A 20,834-nucleotide genomic window follows, 5' to 3' on the forward strand; every position below is an offset into this window, starting at 1 on the left:
CATTAAAAATAAATTAATTCTACATTATCCCTCCCCAGAGATGGCTGAGCTACTAAGAGCCAGCGAAGTGTCTAAAAAGGAAAAACAAAACTCTCAACTGATTTATCTGATCTTTCATCCATCTCAAACCATCCCACTTTTAAGTCCTTCTATATTCTTATTGCTGGAGCTGGAACCAGTACTGGTCAGGAAAATGGCTGAGAATGGAAAAACAGATGAATGGACGAAGAAGATGTAGCATATATATATCTACAACAGAATACTACCCAACCATTAAAAAAAGAATGAAATAATACCACTCGCAGCAATAAATGCGACTAGAGATTATCATGCTAAGTAAAGTAAGTGAGAAAGATAAATACCATGTGATATCACATATATGTGGAACCTAAAATATGACACAAATGTGAAATGGAAACACACTCAGGGACATAAAGAGCAAACTTGAGGTTGCCAAGGGGGAAGGGGTTGGAGGAGGGATGGAGTGGGAGGCTGGGTTAACAGAATGGATAAACAACAAGGTCTCACTGTATAGCACAGGGAACTATATTCAGTATCCTATGATAAACCATAATAAAAGAATATTAAAATGATACAATTTTAATGATGATCATATATATACGTATAACTGAATCACTTTGCTATACAGCGGAACTTAACACAACATTGTAAATCAACTATACTTCAAATAAAACAGTATTCAAAAAAATGGCAGCAGATGGCCAGGGCTTGGGTGGCTGGGTGACAGAAACATTCCTGCAAATGTGTCCATATAATACTATTGTGTGACTAGCTTTTCTGAAGGCTAGGACACTCCAACACAAATCAAAGGAAGCACAAATCCGAAGACGACTATAGTGAGAGGTGTTTGTAGAGTGAAATATCCCTACTCTTATTAAGTGACACCTGCCACATAATAGTCCCTGACCCACACCTCAGTCTGCCCCAGGGTGATTTTTTTTTTCTTTCCCTAAGCATATGCCTCAAAGGAGTGGTGAGTAGGGCACTTACATTTTGTCTCCTGACTTCCTCTCTCAACCGAAGATAACCATAATCTGTGAAATGATTAATCTATTTGTCTCCATGGAGTTAGAAAAAAAGAAAGAAAGCAAACTTCTTTCAAAGTTTTCCGGAAGGCTTCAAGATCACCAGTCCACGTGCTGGCAGCCTAATCACAGGCTTCCAACTTCCAGAACTGTAAGAAATAAAATTATGTTGTTTATTTGAAAACAATAGTCCAAATCAGATACTTTTCTTCCAACCCATTTCATGAATGGGCTATGATAAAGTGGGCTATGATAAATCCCTGGGTTATAATAAAGTGAAGACAAAGATTCACCCAGGAATATGGCAGTTTGAGAGGCAGGCTACTTTAGCACCCTGCGAAGCATTATTATTCCTAATAATACTTTTACATGGTGCTTCGTAAATGCCCAGGTTGTTCTGCATAATATTAGGGTTCAGGTTTTGGTTCAAGCAGTGAATAAATGACTGAGAAAACATGTATGACTTTGCCCTCTGCATTAACCGAATGAGGTAGGTGGGAAGAGTGTTAGCCCCATCGCGAGCCTCAGAGAAGAGTAGGGACGTTGCGCAAAGCTTGTGAGCGGCAGGTAAAGCTAGAACTGCATTTTAAGGCCACAAATGAAGCACAGATTCTAATTCATCCTCTGCCACTGACATGAGGTTTGATCTCCATGAGATAGCAATCTCACGTTCCTAGTGAATTTTTCGTCTGAAACCTATGCAAACTGGGCCCGACCACCAGTTTGGTCCTAGAGGTGGCCCCCAAAGCGGGGATGAAGGCACAGGGTGGGTGACCAGGTCTGTGCCCCTAAGAGTTCCCCCGTGGTGGGGGTCCCAGACCTTTGCCTCAGAGACCCTGCCCAAAAAGGCTAGGGATGCAGTGGACTCTCTCATCTAGAGCGGGGCCCGGCCGCACCACCCCTGCCGGCTGGAATCCCAGGGACTTCCTTCGGACTTCGGCTGCGTTGGACTCTAGAGACGCAAAAGGAACTAACTCCAAAAGTCTCCAGCCAGCGTTAAACCAGAGGTGCCCTCTTCCTTGTCGGCATCTCTAGTGCTCACATATGCCAATGGCTTGATGTGTCCGCCGGGCCACTGTTACCCCGAGTTTGTGACCCCTGAGAGTGGGGCACGTAACTCAGCAATCGCCTAACACTGCGCGGGGACGCGGCGCTCCCGCGCCCCAGGACTCTGGGCGGTGAGTTCCAGCTGCGCCTGCGCGCTGGGCCTGCGTAGTGGGCGGAGAGGCGGGTGGGTAGGGACCCGGCCAGGTGGGCGGGGCGACAGCTGGCTCTCTGAAACCCTGGCGCAGGGCGACTGTTCTAAACCACCCGGATCCCAAAGGCAGAGGCTGCTGGGCATCCTCCTTCACTAAGGGCAGCTGCGCACCCTTCGAGTCTGCAGAGTCTGTCGCTGGGGGACCAACCCATTCTTGGCGCCTTTACAGGCAGAATTTGAGGGGCGGGACCGGGAAGTGTGGGAGCTTAGTGTCACTGCTCTAGGCGTGGCCCCTCTGTGACGCCATGGAAGGACTTAAATGAGATACCGCTGCAGGCGTCGCGGTCCCTTGCGGCTCCTGCCGGAGGCCTGTGTGACATCACTGTGGCAGCGGGAGGATGCCCTGACGTCACAGCGTCATCGTGCTCTGGGAGGTGGGGTGACGCCTCTGAGCCCTTTCTCAGGATGCCGAGGCTCCAGGGGACGGGGTGGGGATGATATCACAGTCCCATGTTCTCGGAGATGAGGTGCCATCAAGGAGCCCTGCACCATCTCACTGCCTTTCTCCGTCCTCCAGGACCCTATGCTAGCCCTGAATCCGGAAACAACGAGGTCAGCGGGTAAAAGGCCCCAAACCCCCTAGCTACATTCCGGAAGGAAGAGGTGGAACCTGAACCCGTCCTCTACGAAGAAGGCCCCTGAGAGCTGTTCTTTTCCCCAGGGCGCTCCAGATTCTCTTCCCAGAACAGCACTAGGGGAGCTCCAAGCTGCACCAAGTGTCTCGTGTGCCTACTCTCCGCCCAGCAGCGAAGTCCGGCCGGGTAGTTTCCCCACCCCTGAGCTGAAGAGGACCTGCAGGCCTAGCAGCTTTGGGAAGGGTTCCAGCAGAACTCTACCGGCCCAAGCCACGCTAGGCACGTGAGGCCAAAGGAAGCTTACTTCACGTCTGAAAATGGAGGGGTGGGGGCAGTGGGGGCAGGGTGGAATCTTCCAGATCTGTGGCAGGAAAAAATTAGCCACCTGCAGAGTGGACAGGCATAAAACCCACCCAGCATTTCTAACCCTCTGGTTGCCTTTCATACGAGCTACAGAGTATGGTCAGGAAATTGTAGCCTGTGTGGGATCTGGTGGCCCCAGGACCAGGCTCTCCCTTCCCTTTGCAGTTGCTTTTACTGATCAGTCTATGAAACCCCTGCCATGCGGACAGACTGCAAGCGAGCTGCATTGAAAAGTGACTTCTGATTCCACCAGAATGACAGAGGCTTTAGGAACAGGTTGGAGGTCTCTGGGCAGCACTCAGCCCCTCTCCCACCTCATTCCCCAAAACTCTGCGCTTAGGGATTCTTTTTTTCCAAGAATGCACACTTCATACTGACTGTTTCTCCGTGGCCAGGGCCTGGGGATGGAGGGCAGGGGCAGGGATTCATGGTACCAAAGCTGGATGGGCCAGAAACAAAAATCTTCCCTAGCAATCCCCCACTCCCCACCTTCAAGTCTTTGTGAAGTCCTTGAGTTCCTGCAGAGGTTCTATGTATCCTGGGGAGGTTGGAAGTGAGGGACAGGAGGGCAGCAGCAGTAATCAATCCTTGAGAAAGATGAGTGAGTAAAAGTTAGTAGCTCAGTCCTGTCGGACTCTTAGCGACCACATGGACTGTAGCCCACCAGGCTCCTCTGTCCATGGGATTCTCCAGGCAAGAATACTAAAGTGGGTTGACATTCCCTTCTCCATGAGAAAGATGGACACCCTCCCACCCACACCCCAGGAGACTAAAAGGACTGAATGAGGCTCTCTCAGGTCCTCAGAGGTGCTCAAAGCTCTGGGTAGTGCGTGTGTGCGCGCGCGCACGCCCATGCACTGTCCTCACCTTGGAACAACCACTTCAAAGGTCTGATAAGGAAGGGACAAGGCTTCTGCCCTGGGCGCTTACACAAGCTGAGGCCAGGCACCACCCATACCACAGCCTGCGCTGCCTTGGCCCGAGCCAGCCGTCGAAGTCCCAAACCCACTGACTAGCCCTTGCTCCAGATGCCCAGAGGTCACAGTTCTCTGGGATATGGGCTCCATCCTTTCCTGTTGCGAGTCTTTTTGGACCCGAGGGTAAGAAGTCCTGGGATCTTGCTCTACTAGCGGAGATCTCATAGGCCGGTCCAGAACCGGCAGCGCTCTGTCCCGTTCGTTTCCATGGGGCCCTGGCACGCGCGTCAAGAAGGTTTTAAGGGCAAGACCAGACGCCTACAGGGCCTGCGGTGGAGGGTTCCTCAGGGCTTAGAGCAGGACGGAGCGAAGTGCCCCCATTCCTGGGCCGCCCCTCCAGGCCTGTCCAGCAGGGGGCAGCGTGGCTCCGAATGCCGACGGCTGCGTAGGTCCGCGCGGTCCCGGCAAAGGCCTCGGCGATAAGTTGGGTTCTCGAATCACGAAGATTCAGCCAGCGGAGGGTGGGAGGGGGCGTTCCCAGCGGAGATGGGGATGCCACAGTGAAAGGCTAGAGAACGTTTTAACTCATGCAGACCCGGGCCCACTTTCTCAGACCGAATGGGATTGGGGGTGGGGGGAGTCCCAGTTGCCGGGAAGCTCGGCCCAGCTGTGCCCGCGGCCGCTGAGCGCCAGGCGCGGAAGCCCGAGAGCCTGCGCTCGAGCAGGCTGGGGAAGGGCCGGGAGCGCCACCGCCTGCGCCCGCCGCGCGGTCGGGCTGCAGGAGCTGGGGGAGCCCCACCCCGCCCCAAGCTGGAGAGCCCCCCGGCGGCCTGGCCTCTAATTGTGAGAAAACTAGGCGCCCCAGGGAAGGTTCCACTTGTGGAGGGCGGACTCGGATTTCGCCTCCTCGACTCTCTGGGCCTCCCAGGGCGCCCGCCCCCGCCATTCCTGACAAGGCTTTAAAACTGCAGGGAAATCTTTGCGGGCACGGAGCCGGGATCCAGGCTGGGGACAAGCCCCAACCGGAGAATCGTGTCGGGGGGATCCTAACGGAGGGAGGGACGTAGGTTTGGGGACATAGGAGAGGCAGCGGTGAAGACTATTTGCAGCAGCTATTGGGCCCCCAGGGAGGGTACCGGTTTGAGGTTGACCGTGAGGGGAGGGCGCTTCCTTCCCTTCCCTGGGCAGCAGCAGGAGGCCCGGAAGGAGGCTTTTGTTTGGGGGGGGGGGGGTGACTTTCTTTTCCTTTAGTTGGATTCGGAGCGACCCGGCTCCTGGAGATACTGTAAGAAACGTTCGAGGTTTTGGCCGCAGACTCGGCTTCTTTGGAGTCCTTTGTAGATTCGCAGTAGGGAGACGATACTGAGGCCCCAAGACCAAAGTGGAGAAGAAAAGTAAATTAAGTTATCCGAGGTTGACCACCATCGGGAGAGAGGAGGGCGTCTCCATGCATCCCAAGCCACTGACCCCAATCAGGGGAAGGTTGCAGAATTGGGACAGGTCGGCGTGGGGATCGAAGCCCCGGCTCCTCTCAAGAAAAGGAGCTGCCCAGTTTGCTGCGTTTGGGGAGAAAACGCAGGAATTGGGGAAGGGAAATTACCCACCCTGCAATGCCTGTAAAATAACCGTTTATTTAATATTTTTAAAAACTCCAGTGATAAATGTCCGTTACCGATGGTCAGCATAAAGTGCCAATCGCAATACACCGCCCTGCTGCTAGCCTTCAGCTCCTCGCGGCGTAGGGGCAGCGGAGCAGGGAAGCCGGAGGCCAGGCCCCCCTCAGCCGCAGGGCCCGAGGCCCCCCGCCCCACCATCCGGGTCCGGGAGCCCACCGCCCGCAGCGCGGCAGGAGCCGGGAGGGGCGCTCCTCGGCCCCGCGCTCCCTGGGCCGGAGGCTGAAGCAGATACTGGGATTACACTTTTGCAGGCTCCCGGGGGTGGGGATGGGGGCGGGAGGAGGGGTGGGAAGCTGCGAGAGCACAAATCTCCTTTTCCTCTCCCCTCTCTCTCCGCAGTCAAGAGTTACAAGCTTATATGGTCAAAGAAAAAAAAATAATAAAGAAAACGTATAAAATAACAATAGAAAAAGTAATACTTCTGGGAGAGGCGCCGCTGCGGCTCCGCGAAGCTTTCGTTCTCTTTTTAATGCAGTTTCCCTTCCGCCACACGAGTACCGCCTTTTGGCCAAGAGTTTAGCCGCGTCCTGGGGGAGCCGCCCGGGCGGCCGGGGTCATGGCCCGGGGCGCGGCTGTGAAGTTCCGCGTGCGCCCGGGACCCGGGGGACGCGTTTGGGATGGAGGAAAGTCCCCGGAGCCCCTCTCGCTGCCCGCCAGAGTCGCCTTGGGCTTCTGTTCCCTCTGGGGAAGGGGGCAGCGTGACCAGGGTCCTGGTGACTCGCTCGGAGGCTCTGTCTAGCATTTGATCTTGGAGGTTTTGAGCTCCTTCACCTGCGAGTGTAGCGTCTTGTGCACAGCGAGAGTCCTGGACTGGCAGAATCCTTTCCCACACTCTTGACACTTGAAAGGCTTCTCTTTGGAGTGAATATATCTGAAGGCAAAAAGCAGACCGACAATTAAGCTTTGCAAAAATGATGCAATGTTATAAATAGTTATCCAAAATCCCTTCCTACGACAATGAGGAGCTTGAACCTCAAAAGAAAGAAGGACATGCGGTACCTAGTGGGGAGCGGACACATGCTGAGTGTGGGGAGGAGATGGGGAGATAAGGGAGACACCTCCTGTCTTAGCTGTGCCCATGTCCAGCTAGGTGGATCCCTGCCTGCCTGACCAGGGGCCAGCACAGCCTCCTTATAAGGCCTGAGTCAACACCGAAGGTGAGTGAGGTGGGACAATTGGCTGGCACTGGCTGTCCAAGATGGTAGCCACCTGCCACGTGTGGTTATTAAAATTAAGTAAAGTTAGTTTCTCCGTTACACTAGTTGCCCATTTCAAGGGCTTAACTGTCACGTGTCGCATGTCACACTTCGTCTCAGAAACTTCTCTCGAACAGTGTTATAGACGGAGGAAGCCGTGCATGCCTGTCTGGAGCTTGGGACCTGTTCCTGCCGTATACTCTCCACCTATGCTCCAGAAACCCAGCCGCGAGCTTGGGTGGTTTCCTTCCTGATTTAGGGGTAAGCTCAGAAACTCAGGAGGCTTGGAACCTGGGGGCGGGCGGGCGGGGGTGGGGGGGTGGGTGGGGAGCGGCCTTATGAACCCTGGCATCAGAAGCAGACTGATAGCTCTGTTCTGCACCCCTCCTCCTCCGCAGTACTGCACCTGTGGTCTCGTAGGTGGTCTTGCCTCCGGAAGGCTTTGTGGCAGATGTCGCACGTGTAGGGCCTCTCGTCCGTGTGCGTCCGCTCGTGGATAAGGAGGTTGTAGGATTTAGTGAAGTGGCGGCCACAGAATTTGCAGACGAACTCCTTCTTGGTTTTGGAAGGCAGGCGTCCCCTCGTGGGCTTCTTTTCGGGGGACAGCTTGGTCACATCCAGGAGGGCGCCCAGCCCACCGGCAGGGGACCCAGGGCCCTCCCCCCGGCAAAGCTTGGATGGATCTTCTTGCGTGGCAGCCAAGGCCAGGTTGGCAAAATCAAAGCGCGGCTTGGTCTTGAGCACCGCGGGGCCGCTGCCTCCAGCGGTGATCTCGGGCTTGGGCTGGATGACATGAGGGAACCAGGGGAAGGCGGGCAGCTGGAAACGCGCGTCCACCAGGCTGGACACGGCTCCAGGCACTTTGGAGAAAGAGGACCGCGGCAAGTGCATGGCGGGGTAGCCCAGCGTCCACTGATGCAGGTGCACTGCGTGCAGTGCGCTGAAACCATACAGGTTGGGCAGGTGGTCCGAGGGCACCGTTGGCAGGCCGTTCACTGCCTGAAGAAAGGAGTAGTTGGTGAGCTGCAGGGATGGGTGGATGGGCACCGGTGCTGGCAAGGTTTTGCTGCCCATGGCCGAAGTGGCAGTCTGTTCCCAGTCTTCCTGCTGCAGGAAAAGAAGAAGAGGGGAGAGGGAAACAGACAAGTTCAGGCCCTCCTTCTGAGTTCCAGCCCGGCCACACCCGTTCTGTCCCCAGAGACTGAGCAAAGTGCCTAGGACCCCACTCAGGGATCTCACTGGCCTCAAGGAGAAGACAGGAACCTTCAGTAATCCAAGGACTCCTTCCAAATGGCCTCCGGCAGAGACACAAACTTGATACAGAAATCAAACTAAATGCTGGGCAACAGGACCAACTTAAAATGAGAGTCTACAGTGTACCTGACCCTGAGAGAGGCAGAAACACAGGGAATGTACATCCGGACAAGCCTGAGTCAACATAGAATTACACCCTCCTGCAAAGGTAACTCACTTGGAAGCACACTTACATATTCATGTTCAGATAAACAAATACAGAAGTGCACACTGACAGATAAACCCAGGTTCACACATTCTGAACAGAGTTGACAACAAGGTGCGAAGATAAACTGGAACCATCAGTATTGTGCTACTAAACAAAATGCAGAAACTGAACACACACACACACACACAGGGCACCCACAGAGAGTCCTACAGGCGGACAGCAAACATACAAAAGCACACAAATCCGCACATCTCTCAGCTCCGGAGCATTAACCTCTATTAGCTGACAGTCAATTTGGCTTCTAGAAACCATGTCCTCTTTCTCCTTACAACTCACAACTTTGACTTCAAATTTGCTTTTCTGTCTCACTGTTACCCAGCCCCTTTGATGCCACCCTCTCTGCAGCTGCTTGTGGACTGACTCTTTTCCATCGTCTTTGGGGATCACCTTTCTTTCAGCAAGGACAGTGACACCCACATTTATTTACTCACTCAGCCACATGCATTCATTTGTTCCTGCGCCCTCCCTACCCCATAAGAAAGGGGGACAGGGTCTTCGGGCTCTCAGGATGTTTGTGTGTGTGTTGAACACCCCCTCCCTGAGCAGGTGGGTTTCCCCATGAGCAGGAGCATGAAGGCTGGGCCTCTGCTCTTGTGGGCTACACACCCTCCAAATGCAAGGCCAGGGAGCTTGAGCCAAGCCAGAGGGGAGCCCTGCTGATGTGACAAGCAGTCTGGTGTCTCCTGGCCTCGTTGACCCTTGGTCAGGGTCCTTAGCCTCCATGGACAGGTCTGGAGTCCGCAGAAAGAATTTTTATGTCTGTGCCTCCCAGACACTCCTAGCTCATGTCTGTCCAGTGGAGGCAAAAACAGGGAGAAGGAAAGCCAAAATTACACGGAGGGCCTTAGGAGGCTCAAGTGCTGAACTCCATCTCAAGAAGTCTCCGGGGAGCAGGGTGTTCAGGCCGCAGGCACTTCTTTGCCTGTCTCAATCCCCTGACTTCCACTGCTCTCTTTACTCCTGATTTCCCCCCCTCCTCTTCCTCAGATCTCTCCTCCACCTAGTCCCCAACCCTGGGACGGGCAGGCCCCTGTTTTGTTCCCCCCTTCACGACAGACCCGACACCACCCAGGCGGTTTCGAAAGCCTGGCTTCCCCAAAGCCCAGGTCCTTAAGGCGCAGGCTGCCTTTAGCTCCAGGGAAGCTGTTAACTTAACGTGAGGGCAGTGCCCAGGATGTTCCCGGGAGGAGGCAGGACAATCTGGACCTTTGAAAGCCTTCTCCTTGGAGGCTGGCAGGAAGGTCACGCATCCAGTGCGGTGGCCCATAGGCAAAGAGGCTCTGCAGAAGGTGGAGAAGGTGCCGAACACCCAGAACCGGCAGATATCTGCTTGCGCAGGTTAAATCGTCAATCCAATGAAACCCCTGTCGGACCGCAGCAATTAATTCCGCCAGGGTCTCGGCGAGGCACAAACTGGGATGCGGGGGCGGGGGAGCGCGGACCCCGGCGGCGGCGGAGCCGTGACCTGGGCAGCGGGCTTCTCCGCTGCGTCGCTCACGCTGTCGCGCCTGGGACAACCCGAGACCCTCCTAAGGCGCTGAGACGCGGCGAAGAAGAAGAACGAATCGGGCCAGAGAGAAAGCTGAAGCCTGTTTGGGTTGGGAAGGGGGAGGGGGAGAAAGAGGAGATGACTCGCCGACTTCAAAGGTCTGCCCAGACTTAGGCGAGGTGAGCGCTCTTTGATTTGCTGTCACCTCTCCTTCCCCTCCAGGCGCTGGAAATCAGATCCTTATCTCTGGCTCCCCCCGGGGCCCGCCGGGCGCCGCCGGGGCCTCACTTGCTCCTCTCGGCGCTCGGTCTATCCCTGGACGATGGCGGCCGGGCGCTGGGCTGCACCCGGGCCCGGGCCCGCTCCGGGCGGGGTGAGGGAATCGCACCAGCCCCGCGCGTACTAACCCAGCCTTTCCTTGACCACCCCCAGGAGCCCAGACTTTGGCTCGGTGAGGGGAGGGGGCGCCTACACTAAAACTGCTTCTGGGAGCCAACCTTTCGGGGCTATCTGCCCGATCTTGTTTCCCCCAACACTCAATTTCTTTTTCTCAGCGGCGCAGCCAGTTTGCTTTCTGCCGCATTCCCAGGGCAAGGCTCCCCAGGCTCTGGTCAACGGTTTTCCCGGGGACGAAATTCGTTCGAAACGTGGCTCTCTACACTAGTAAAGTACCAAGAATGGGCCGAATTCACGATCCAGTTTCAGGCGGTTCGCTAAGAGGAAAACATAATTCTCACTCTGCCTCTCCTGCGGGAGAAGATGAGCAAACGCCCAGTCCCAGTGGCTCTCCGGGCCCTGACCCCGTACTCCCAGTGTGAACTGCTTTAGATCCTTAAACAAGAGAGGAAAGCCCTCTTGCCTGCCTCAGGCCAGGCAACCGCTCTGCAAGAAGCTAGGACCCCGGGACCTGGGAGGCGCGGGTAAGGGTGCCGACTACGCGCATCAAACGCCATTAGCGCTTCCCAGCCCGGGTCCCCGCGCGGTTCAGACACAGTTCTCTCGTGCGGTAGAGCGCCAATCCCGGTTCTGCCGCCAGCCCTATGCCGGGCATTAATGAAGTGTGCAAGAGTCTATTAAAGTGGTTTATTCGGGGCTAATTGAGCGTGAGCGAGTTAACTGCTTGCATTAATGAGGAAGGAGCGAGCTCCACGAGCGAGCGCCTGGAGGAGCCCAGCATCAGCCCCGGAAAAATCATCCTTGACACCGAATCCCCAACACGCGTGCTGACAAGCGTCCGGACCCCTGGAGAGAGGACTGACCGGCGCCGGACACTTCTGTTTAATTCTCCCAACGAACGAGATCGAATGAACCCTTCAGCTAGGCGGCCATCCCCCTGCATCTAAATGCCCAGCTGCGTCCTTAGTGATCTGCTCCCCAGTCTTACTAAAATCGCAATTACTTTGAGGAACCACATATAGAACATTCACTCACCGGTCGCCCTCCATCCGTTCCTCCCGCCTCCCCCACCCCGCGTCCTTGCCAGCCTCTCTCTTCTCCAGGAGGCCATGAACCTGGGAGATTAACTAGCCTTGCACGTGGTTTCTGTTCCCAAGAGCCAGCGCGCAGCTCTTAGCCCGGGTGAAATTTACCAAATTGTGGCAACAAAGAAACCGTCGCAGCTCCTCTATACTCAAGAACCTACACTGCGACTGGCCGAGCTGCTGAAAAGGGATTGGCTGTGGGTTTTCATTCCTCTTACGAGAGAAATTTCCTGGGAGAAATGAGTTCAGCAGGCAGCCCGTCACCTCTTTCCCTCTCTCCTCCCGCTCCCACCTTTTCCCGTGAAGGGAGACAGTCCTCGGAGCAAACGAATCTTGCCCTTTCAAGCCTGAAACTGAGAACACCCGCGGCTGCCCTGTTTCCGCTACCGCGGCGTGCGGGGTCTCCGATTGGGGAGTAGTGTTCGCGCCCCCTACATGCTCCCCTCCACCGGGTCAGTCGCGGGTTACTCTCCAGGCCCCGACCACAAGAGCAATCACCGAATAAAGAACACCCCGAAGTCGGAGCGCAAGTGCGAGACGGGGTCAGGCACGCGGGCTGGCACTCCCGGGTCGGGCCAGCCGCGTACCCGATCGCAACTCTGCAAAAAGACGAGCTCAGGAAAGCACGACCCGGCGGGGGCATGCACCTGTCCGTGGCGCGGGCGGCCGTGGCCATCCGGCCACTCTCTTCTCCTCCTTCGTCAGCTAAAGTAGGTCAGATTGAGCTAGGCGCGCGTCTTGGGAAAGTTTGTGCCCGCACAAGTTGCTTCGGTTTCTTAAGAAAGGGGCCACAAGCTGACTTCCCAAGTCCGCGGGCACCTCGCCCGGGATTCCGCGAAGACCCGCGGCGCTCGGGGTAGTAGCGGGGACCCGCCCCCTCATTCCCCCCGGGTCAGAGGCCGAGGACCCCCGCACGAGAAATTCCTGAGTCAAGCACCCCCAAGCACCCAGGACTGCAGCTGCTCTCACTTTCACAGAGGTCCAGCAGTCTTCATTTGGTAAGAGGAGCTTCTTTCCGGGACTTGGAGAGAGAAGAGACACCCGCCGAGCGGTGACAAGGGGACCCCGGGGATCCTGTCCGCATTCCCCTCGCCAAGCCCGGGCGCCCAGGGCTGCAGTTACCTTATTCCGCGGCGGTCCCGGAGTTGAGCGCGTCTCTGGGGCTCCCGCTGCAGGGGGACCCGGTAAGCCAGAGGCGCTGGATTTCCACAGGCACCCGCGGAACTCAAGAGTCCCAGCCCCTCTCCGGCGGCCGCGGGGACTCCGAGCGCCCGACACGCGGGAGCGCTCAGCGGCCCTGGAGTCCTGTCCGCCCAGAGGTTGGTGAACTTCTCTCGCGGCTCCTTGGTTGGGTCTGAACCCGGAGCGGCTGAGAAAGCGCTGGGGAGAGACCGAGCTCCGACTCACTTACCCCTTAGCACCGAGCCGCCTACTTATTTTAATCCACCACCCTCCCTCCTTCCTCCCTCCCTCCTCCCCCCTCCTCTAGCCTCAGGATTCCTCCCCTCCCTCCCCTGCCCCCCTCCCCGCAACCATCCTGCCCTGCGCCTGCGCACTGAGACATAAAGTTTTGCTGACCCGGGCAGCCGGCTGGGACTGCAGCGCTCGCCTGGCCCCGACCTCCCGGGACCTGCGTCCCCAGTTCTTCAGACCTGTGAGACCTTTTCTGCGTGTTAGGCCCACGAGGTCCCGGCAGGCGAGCTCGAATAAAACAGCCTCTTCCATATGAAACTGGGCTGAAACTTCTCGGTCCCCTTCCTGCGCGCCTACGACACAGCCCGTGCAAGGTCGGGGGGGGGGGGGGGGGGGGGTAGAGGTGCGTCGGGATCCTGGTGCCTTAGTTTGGGCCCCAACACACCTCGGCCCCGCCGAATAGCCTGTCTTGTCCCAGAATACCTCTGGAACCGAACAGCTTCAAGACATCCGAGAATGCTCCGCGCCAGGGCGGTCACCCAGACTCCAGTGCCTATGACTGGCCCCAAACCCTGGGTTACCGAGTTCGCTAGAAAGATTAGAGGCGGAGGATGGAGCAAGAAGTCAAGATAGTTATTTTCCTAGGATCCAAAAACCTTCTGAGATTCATGCCTTCTAAAATCCTGTATTCTTTTGTTTTAGAAGGATGGATGAGAGTTTGGAGAGTTAAGTACCACAGAGCCGCGATGCAAGCTGCAAAGTTCTTCAGCTCTAGGGCCTTTGAGTCCAAGAGACCGATTCAAGTGAAGTTTGAGATGAGAGTGAGGGTCAGGGTTCTGGCTGCTAGAAATTGTCTTCACTGCTTATGCTTTAGGGAGAGTACCAATAACCCCTTGACTGCCTGGCTCCAAGAGCTGACCTCCAGCTGACCCCAGCCCAGTTCCCTCCCTGCCACCTCTCTGGAACAGCCCGCCCCGGGTTCGGGAGGAGGGGCTGGTCTCCCAGGCTTGGGTGGATCCAAATTCGCACCTTCATACTCCTGGGGTTTGCCCCTAAGGCTGCTGCTTAATGACCCCCCTCCCCTTAGCCCTGGAGACTGGACCCTGGCCTCTGTGGGTCTCTTGCATACTGGCACTGTGTCTCTGGAGACCTTTACAACTTCCGTCTGCAAGTCTGTGTTTGGCTTTCTTTTTAAAGGAGTCTTGGTTTCCTGACCCAGGAAAATGGTAGTGGAAATGCCCCCCAAAAGAAATAGTTGGAGGAGACCCTGGTCTTACCCTCGGGCCTTTAGAAAGAGCCTGGCCTCCAGCCCCTAGGTAGCTTTGACCTGGGCAGGGAGGAGAGCAAATGGGTGCAGTCTTTGCCACAAGGGAGACTGTACTTAGCCCCTGCAGGTTAGAGTAAGGAACCCATGTAAGTTTGCCTGTGCAGCTGGAAAAATCCTAGCCTGGGGTGACATTCTGGCCCTTGGGAGGCCCCTTGGGAACAGAATGAGCTGAGATCACTCCCTTTCCTGAGATTCCAAGGCAGCAAGTTCCAGGAGCAAAGGAAGGCCTGGAGGGAAAGTCCAGCAGGGCATTCCTGGGTTGTACCAGCTCCCACCTTGGGCCAGGGAAACTGTGTGCCCTAGTCTCAGGGTGTCCTAGGAGACACAGATTAGCACCTTCTATTAACCAGCAGTGAAAGAATCCAAAGAGGCCTCCACAATGAGGCATCTGGCTGTCCAGACCACTTAGAAAATGTCTCCCAGGAAGAGGATGTTTCGGTAGGATGGAAGGAGCCTCCTGGCATGTACAAACCCCATCTCTTGCTCAGAACTCCACCCAGTGCAACTATGCTGACTCCATCTTTCCACTTGCCTCTTTCTTCTGAACCAGGGTCCCTGGCAAACATGCCTCAAAGACTTCTAGAAATCTCCAGGTAGTAGAATCCCTAAAGAGCTCTTGGAGAAAGTTTTTAGGGATCCTAAAGAAAGGGCCATGCAACCCGGTTGTTTAATGCTGCTTTTGCCTGGTTATCTGGAAAATTGATCCCCATTCAGGTCAAATCCCACAACTAATAGCTGGTATGAAGCAAGATGGGGCTGCAGGGCTAGAGCTGTCTGTCTTAGCTGAGCATCTCAGGCTTTGCCTCTCAAGCTGCCTTGTCCGGAGCTGATCTGCAAGGTAGGACAGGACAAGATGAGACAGATGCAGGACGTTGGCATTACCCAGCCTTGCCTCTGTTTCAGACACCTGGCTTCAACGACATTCTTTCTAGGTCTTGGACTGTGAAAAGCCCCAGAAGACTAGAATAATGAAATTCAAGATTTGATAGTTGCTGGAGAGTCTCCCATCTCAATCCAAGCTCCCAAGGGGATGACCCCCGCAAACCCTGGCTTCAGTCCCCAGTGGAGACCAACTAGATTCTAGTTCCCTCTGGATGGAAGGAAGAAACCTTGCAAGTTAAGAACCCCTCACCTCTCTGTGCCATGGGAACATAGAGAAATTGATCAAACTAAGCTGACTCTAGGTACCCTCGCGCTGTCTGGACTGCAGCGTGGGTAGATTGAGAACAGGGCTACCAGGTAGGTTGCTTTTCAACTAAGACAGATTCGTTTAAAACTCGCAAGGACATCACGGTTCCAGTGTGGTCAACGTCCTGGGTATTTGGGCGGGACTCAACCACCCTCTGGCCCCCCGGAGCCCAGCGAAGGTGGAGAAACTCGTCTCTGGACGCCCAAGCCATTCGGGGCGTCCCGCTCAGGGTGCCCCGCCGTGGCTGCAGCCTCTACACGCTTAGAGCCCGCGGGCTCCAGCAGGGACCAGAGCAGGTTCAAATTCCTCCGCCACTGCTTGTTTCTGGTTCGCTCACCCACCGGCAGCCCCGCGCAACCGCGGGCACCCGAGTCTGGGCCAGAGCAAGCCCTGGGGAAATGGCCCCACAGTAACAACCGGGCCTCCAGCTCTGCTCCGGGCTTCTCTGCCAGTGCCGATGGGGTCCAGCAGGGAGCGATACCCAAGCCGGCACGTGGCACCGGATCGTGGACCGCCCGGCGCCGCGTTCCGAAGCGAGCCCTCGCCGCGCCAATCCTGGGCGTAAGGGGGGTGGCGACAGCCTCTGCCAGACCCCCCACCCCAACCCCAGACCCTCTCCCGACTCCTGCTCACTAGGAAGGAAACGCGCCAGCTTGTCTTCAAAGTGAAAATTGAGCAGCTTCCAGAAAATTAACTAGAAGGTAGCTTATTTTGCTTTGGGGGGCGGGAATTGGATTAAAAAAATGAACCCCACCTCTCCTCACTTCCCAACCACACAAAAATGACCTCTTTTTTTAAAAAAGGAATTTATTTAGTAATTGCGAGCTTTTGCTTCCAACGCAAGCTTTCCTGTAACTACTTTGTGGACGATCGGGGGTCTGCTCATTTGACCCCCCTTTAAGCATGTACAGAGTTTTCAAATAACCAGGAGATTTAGGTATCCCTCTGTAATCATTTAGATGATGGATTGTAATGGCTCAATAGTTCCTCTGGAACCATTACGATCAATCAGGTCAAAATCCAGCTTGGGGGGGGGGGGAGTATTTAACCACGGGGAGGTAGGCAACAGGACTTCCACACACACTTGCGCAGATAACACGCTCTGATAAGGTACAAGCAACTCCAGGGTCTTAGGAGAATAGATCACAGGTGAACCCACGAGCCGGTGTTTACTGTAACAGCAGACAAGTTACAGTATCAAAACTGAAAGGGAAACTGAACTGTTTTTCCAGGCAGTTTCCCGTTTCCTAAGCGCTTTATGAGCACATAAGTATCTTGTTACTATTTGTCACCTTACTAAATAAAACAATTCCTATATGCATACATCTATCCTTGCTTTATTATGAGAAGATGTACGAAGCACGAATATTCATGTGGAATTACATGAACTCCGGGCAGACTATCCCCGGAAAATAGAATGAAAATCACGCCTTAAATTGGGAAAATCAGACGTTAAATGTGAGCATACATTGTGGGGAGTTTTTTCTTACTTTTTGTACAAGTGTGAGTTGTCAGAATTATTTTCGACGGATCTAAGATTATAGCATTTTCTTTTTATCTAAAGGTGAAAATAAATGTATTGGAAACGACGCAGTGTCTAACTAAACTGTAGTTGATGAAAAAAGAAAGTTATCTTAACTGAATCGCGTATAGTCAGGGGGAAGCCCTGCGGACAGAAATACCTTACTGTACCCGCGGCTCTGTGACTCTGACGGGCTACATAGGCGGCGGTCGGCGCTGGAGGAATGCGCGTTCGCGGTAATTAATTTCCAGACACTGGAGGGTTATTATCTGCATAGCGATTTCCGGCGAGGGAATTCCGGGCAAGTCTGGCTGCGATGTTCTACCGAGAGACGTGGGGACCGTAATCGTAAAGAAAACGCGCCACCTGCTGGTGAGCAAGTGACATCTCCCGGCCCCCCTTCCTCGAAAAGTCTAAACTCCAGTTGTCTCCAAAGTGGGTTTCACCCGCAACGGCCTTAAATGTTATTTTCTGAGTTACGAAATTTACCTTGTTTAAAGCTACACACGTTCTTGCCCTTCCAAAGAACAAAATTTCTGTTTTCCCTCCTCCAGGTTTATGAGGTTTTTTTGTTTGTTTTGGTTTAAGAATTTGAAATACTTAGCAACTATATGCCACCATTGGTTTCTGGTCCTGGGAAAAACGATGAACCAGGATCTACTATGAAAGTTTTATGCACTCTCAGAGCTGGGTTAGTGCTAGCTCACAGATAACTCCTTGGGGCCACTTCCTCCCTCTCCGCCCTCCCTCCTCAGCTCAGAGGTGCTTCTAGACCAGGCCCCTCCCAGGACTCCCAGTCCAGCTTTCTGAAGAACCCAAGGAAGAGGATGAGGAGCTGCTTATGAAACAAGCCAAGTCTCCTGCGCTCACCTTCCTCCCAGGCCACTGGATTCCAGGTCCCTTTCCTTCCTGGAATTCCCTATAGAATATTTCAGCTGGACTCTCTCTACTCCTTGGCATCGAAGCTGCAGATTTTTTCCAAACATTTATTTTTAATTGAAGGAAAAATTGCTTCACAATATTGTGTTGGTCTCTGTTATACATCAACATGCGTCAGAGCCTTAGGGATACATGTGTCTCCCCCCTCTTTAACCTCCCACCCACCTCCCACCCTCTGGGTGGTAACAGAACTCTGATTTGAGAGTTCCCTGAGACATACAGCAAATTCCCATTGGTTATCTATTTTATACATAGTAGTGTATCTATCGAAGCTGCAATTTTAAAAAAAGAAAAAGCTGTTTTAAATTTTATTGAGATGTAATTGACATGTAACACTGTGTAAGTTTAAGGCATACAACCAGTTGGTTTGATATTTTCTTATATTGCAATGTGATTACCACCACCACAGTACTGGCTTGGTCACAGCTCTACCACTTCACATTATTATCCTTTCTTTTTTTGTGGTGAGAAAAATGACCATCTAGCTTCTCAGCAACTTTGAAGTTTATGACACAGCATTGTTGATTATAAGCGTGCTGCCATGCATCCAGCACTTACCTACTAGCAATTTTATACCCTCACCATCTCCACAATTCCCCCCAATCCCCTGCCCCAGCCCCTGACAACCACCATCTACTTTCTGTTTTATGAGTTCAGCAAAGCTACAACTCTGATGCTCTCTTTTTCTTGTTATCAAAGCTCCAGCTTTCAGATAAGAGACCGGAAGAACTCAGTCCTAAAAATATACTTGCTTGGGGGCTCTTTGGTCTGTCCTTTGCCTACAAAAGAAAACAAGGTGAACGAGACCCTTGGGGTCTTCTGCTTGCTCTCACAGGCACAGGCACCCCTTGCAGGCAACCCTGGGAAGTTCAGAGCTGAAATTGCAGTTTCTCGTAAGGAAGAAAACAGAGGCTGAAATTGCTTTCCAAGACTGATTATTCCAAGACTCTTATAGCACTCTTCGGAGCAGAGGCTTGAGATCATGAGCAGAGAAGACAAGCTCGGCACTGAGGGAAGGACAGGCTCCTTGGCCCTGCTCCAGACTGTCAGAAGAAGGCTCTGCTCCCTGCCACCCATCTGTCTCTGCCTCAATAAGAGGCAGGGTTTCCCAGTTCCTTATTCTGAGCTCACAGTGAGAGGCGGAAAGGGGAGGGACTAACTTAGACCTTACAAAGAACTACTAAAGCTAAAGTGATGAGAAGCCCTGGGGTGCCTCCTCCATGCATGAATTAAGATAATGACTGGATGGAAGGGGATGGGGGCTTCTGCCTCTTTAGTGTTTATGATTGGGGTCTTCCTGCATTCAGAATGTCACACTGAAGAAGTGCTGGATCCCCAAAGTGGTGGCTCAGCTGGAAGAGAAGTGACCACTCATGGAACGTGGAAGGCATCCAGATCAGCTCTAAGAAGTGGTGTCCATTCACCAGGTGTGACGGCAGCCCAAGCCCCAGGTTTGAGAGGTGTGGGGTGGGCTGGGAGATGGAAATTGAAGATGCTCCATAATATTTGTTCCCTGGCAAATCCAGAGTAGCCAGCAAGCTGCAAGAGGACCACGATCTCTGCTAGAAGAACCTTCATTTCTCTGGTATCTATGACCTTCAGCTCAGGAGGAGGAATGGTATTCATGGATCTGAGCCATATCATAGTGTAGCTGAACATTTACACAGAGCAGGAAACCACACTCCCTATTGTAGCCACCATCAAGGGCCAGCTGCCCTTCCTTCCGGTCTCAGCTAGCACTTAGAATGCTGGCTCCCACTGTAGCTCCTGTTTCCCAGGTGATTCCAGGCAAATCCATTTGTTGGTCATGCCACCTCCAATCCCCCACATGAGAACCTTTCCTCTGAAGAGAAAGGCATTTGCTGAAACACATTGAGCAAATTCAAAATACAAAATATATATATATATATATATATATATATATATTAGCATATGATTTTTCACTTCAAAATGACTAATGGTTGGGTCCTTTCAGTATATTTGGGTATGTGTTTGCATATCACCGATAAGGAAATGGAGAGAAAACTTAAATCTGGAACATGATTTTCAATGTCTTTCAGATAAAGAATTTCTGGAATCATGCCTTGCTTTGCTAAAAATTCCTGTCACAAACATTTTAGGAGATTTATCTAAAAAGGATAAACCATATGGGGGGGGGGTGCTTATGCTTTTTTAGTATTTCAGGAAGATAGCCAGGAGGAGCTGCAGAAGGCCACGTGGCCCATATGAGTGGGAAAAGCTGAGTTTTCAATGCTCAGAGTCCTCAATGGCAGCAAAGTACAGCGGGTGTGAAGCATCTCAGAGCATGTCAATCTCAAGCCCTGGGGTATAAAGGCCACTCACAGAGGAAAGGGAGAACCCACAAACACCCCCCAGCTCAGCTTAAAAGCTGGTCCTCAGCTAATTCTTGCTGGAGTGAGTGGTTAACTGACAGTTATCAAGTTAATGGCTTAAGAAAAGTGAAAGTCTCTCGGTCGTGTCCGACTCTTTGTGACCCCACAGCCTATACAGTCCATGGAGTTCTCCAGGCCAGGATACTGGAGTGAGTAACCTTTCCCTTCTCCAGGGGATCTTCCCGACCCAGGAATCAGACCGGGGTCTCCTGTATTGCAGGCGGATCCTTTACCAACTGAGCTCTCAGGGAAGCCTAAGAAAGTGTTTTCCAAAATCCCAGCCACAGAATCACTTGGAGAGTTTTTCACAGGGCAGATTCCCAGGCTCCACCCTCAGAGTTTCTGATTTAGGAGACCTGCAGGGGGCCCTGGGAGTCAGCTTGCTTTAAAAGCTCCACACATGATTCAGATGGTGGTGGTCTTTCCAGTCCAGGCAGAGTGAGAACCATAGATAAAGTCTGATTCTGCCCGTGGTATCTGGGTTTTGCTAAGGAGGGTTGAAAAGTTACTCAACAGTCAAAGAAATGG

The 20,834-nt window shown here is 53.5% G+C and overlaps 1 protein-coding gene across 1 annotated transcript; it reads right to left on the bottom strand.

Annotated features, from left to right (window-relative positions):
- Positions 1–5,777: 5,777 nt before the first annotated feature.
- On the bottom strand, positions 5,778–17,231 carry OSR1 (odd-skipped related transcription factor 1). The gene is given in 4 exon segments (XM_061154854.1): positions 5,778–6,593; positions 6,595–6,706; positions 7,438–8,138; positions 17,135–17,231. Coding segments are annotated over 3 exon segments (984 nt in total). The 5' UTR covers positions 8,106–8,138; positions 17,135–17,231; the 3' UTR covers positions 5,778–6,389.
- Positions 17,232–20,834: the final 3,603 nt, after the last annotated feature.

This window comes from Dama dama, chromosome 11 (assembly GCF_033118175.1).
Source record: "Dama dama isolate Ldn47 chromosome 11, ASM3311817v1, whole genome shotgun sequence".
Lineage (NCBI taxonomy): Eukaryota > Metazoa > Chordata > Mammalia > Artiodactyla > Cervidae > Dama > Dama dama.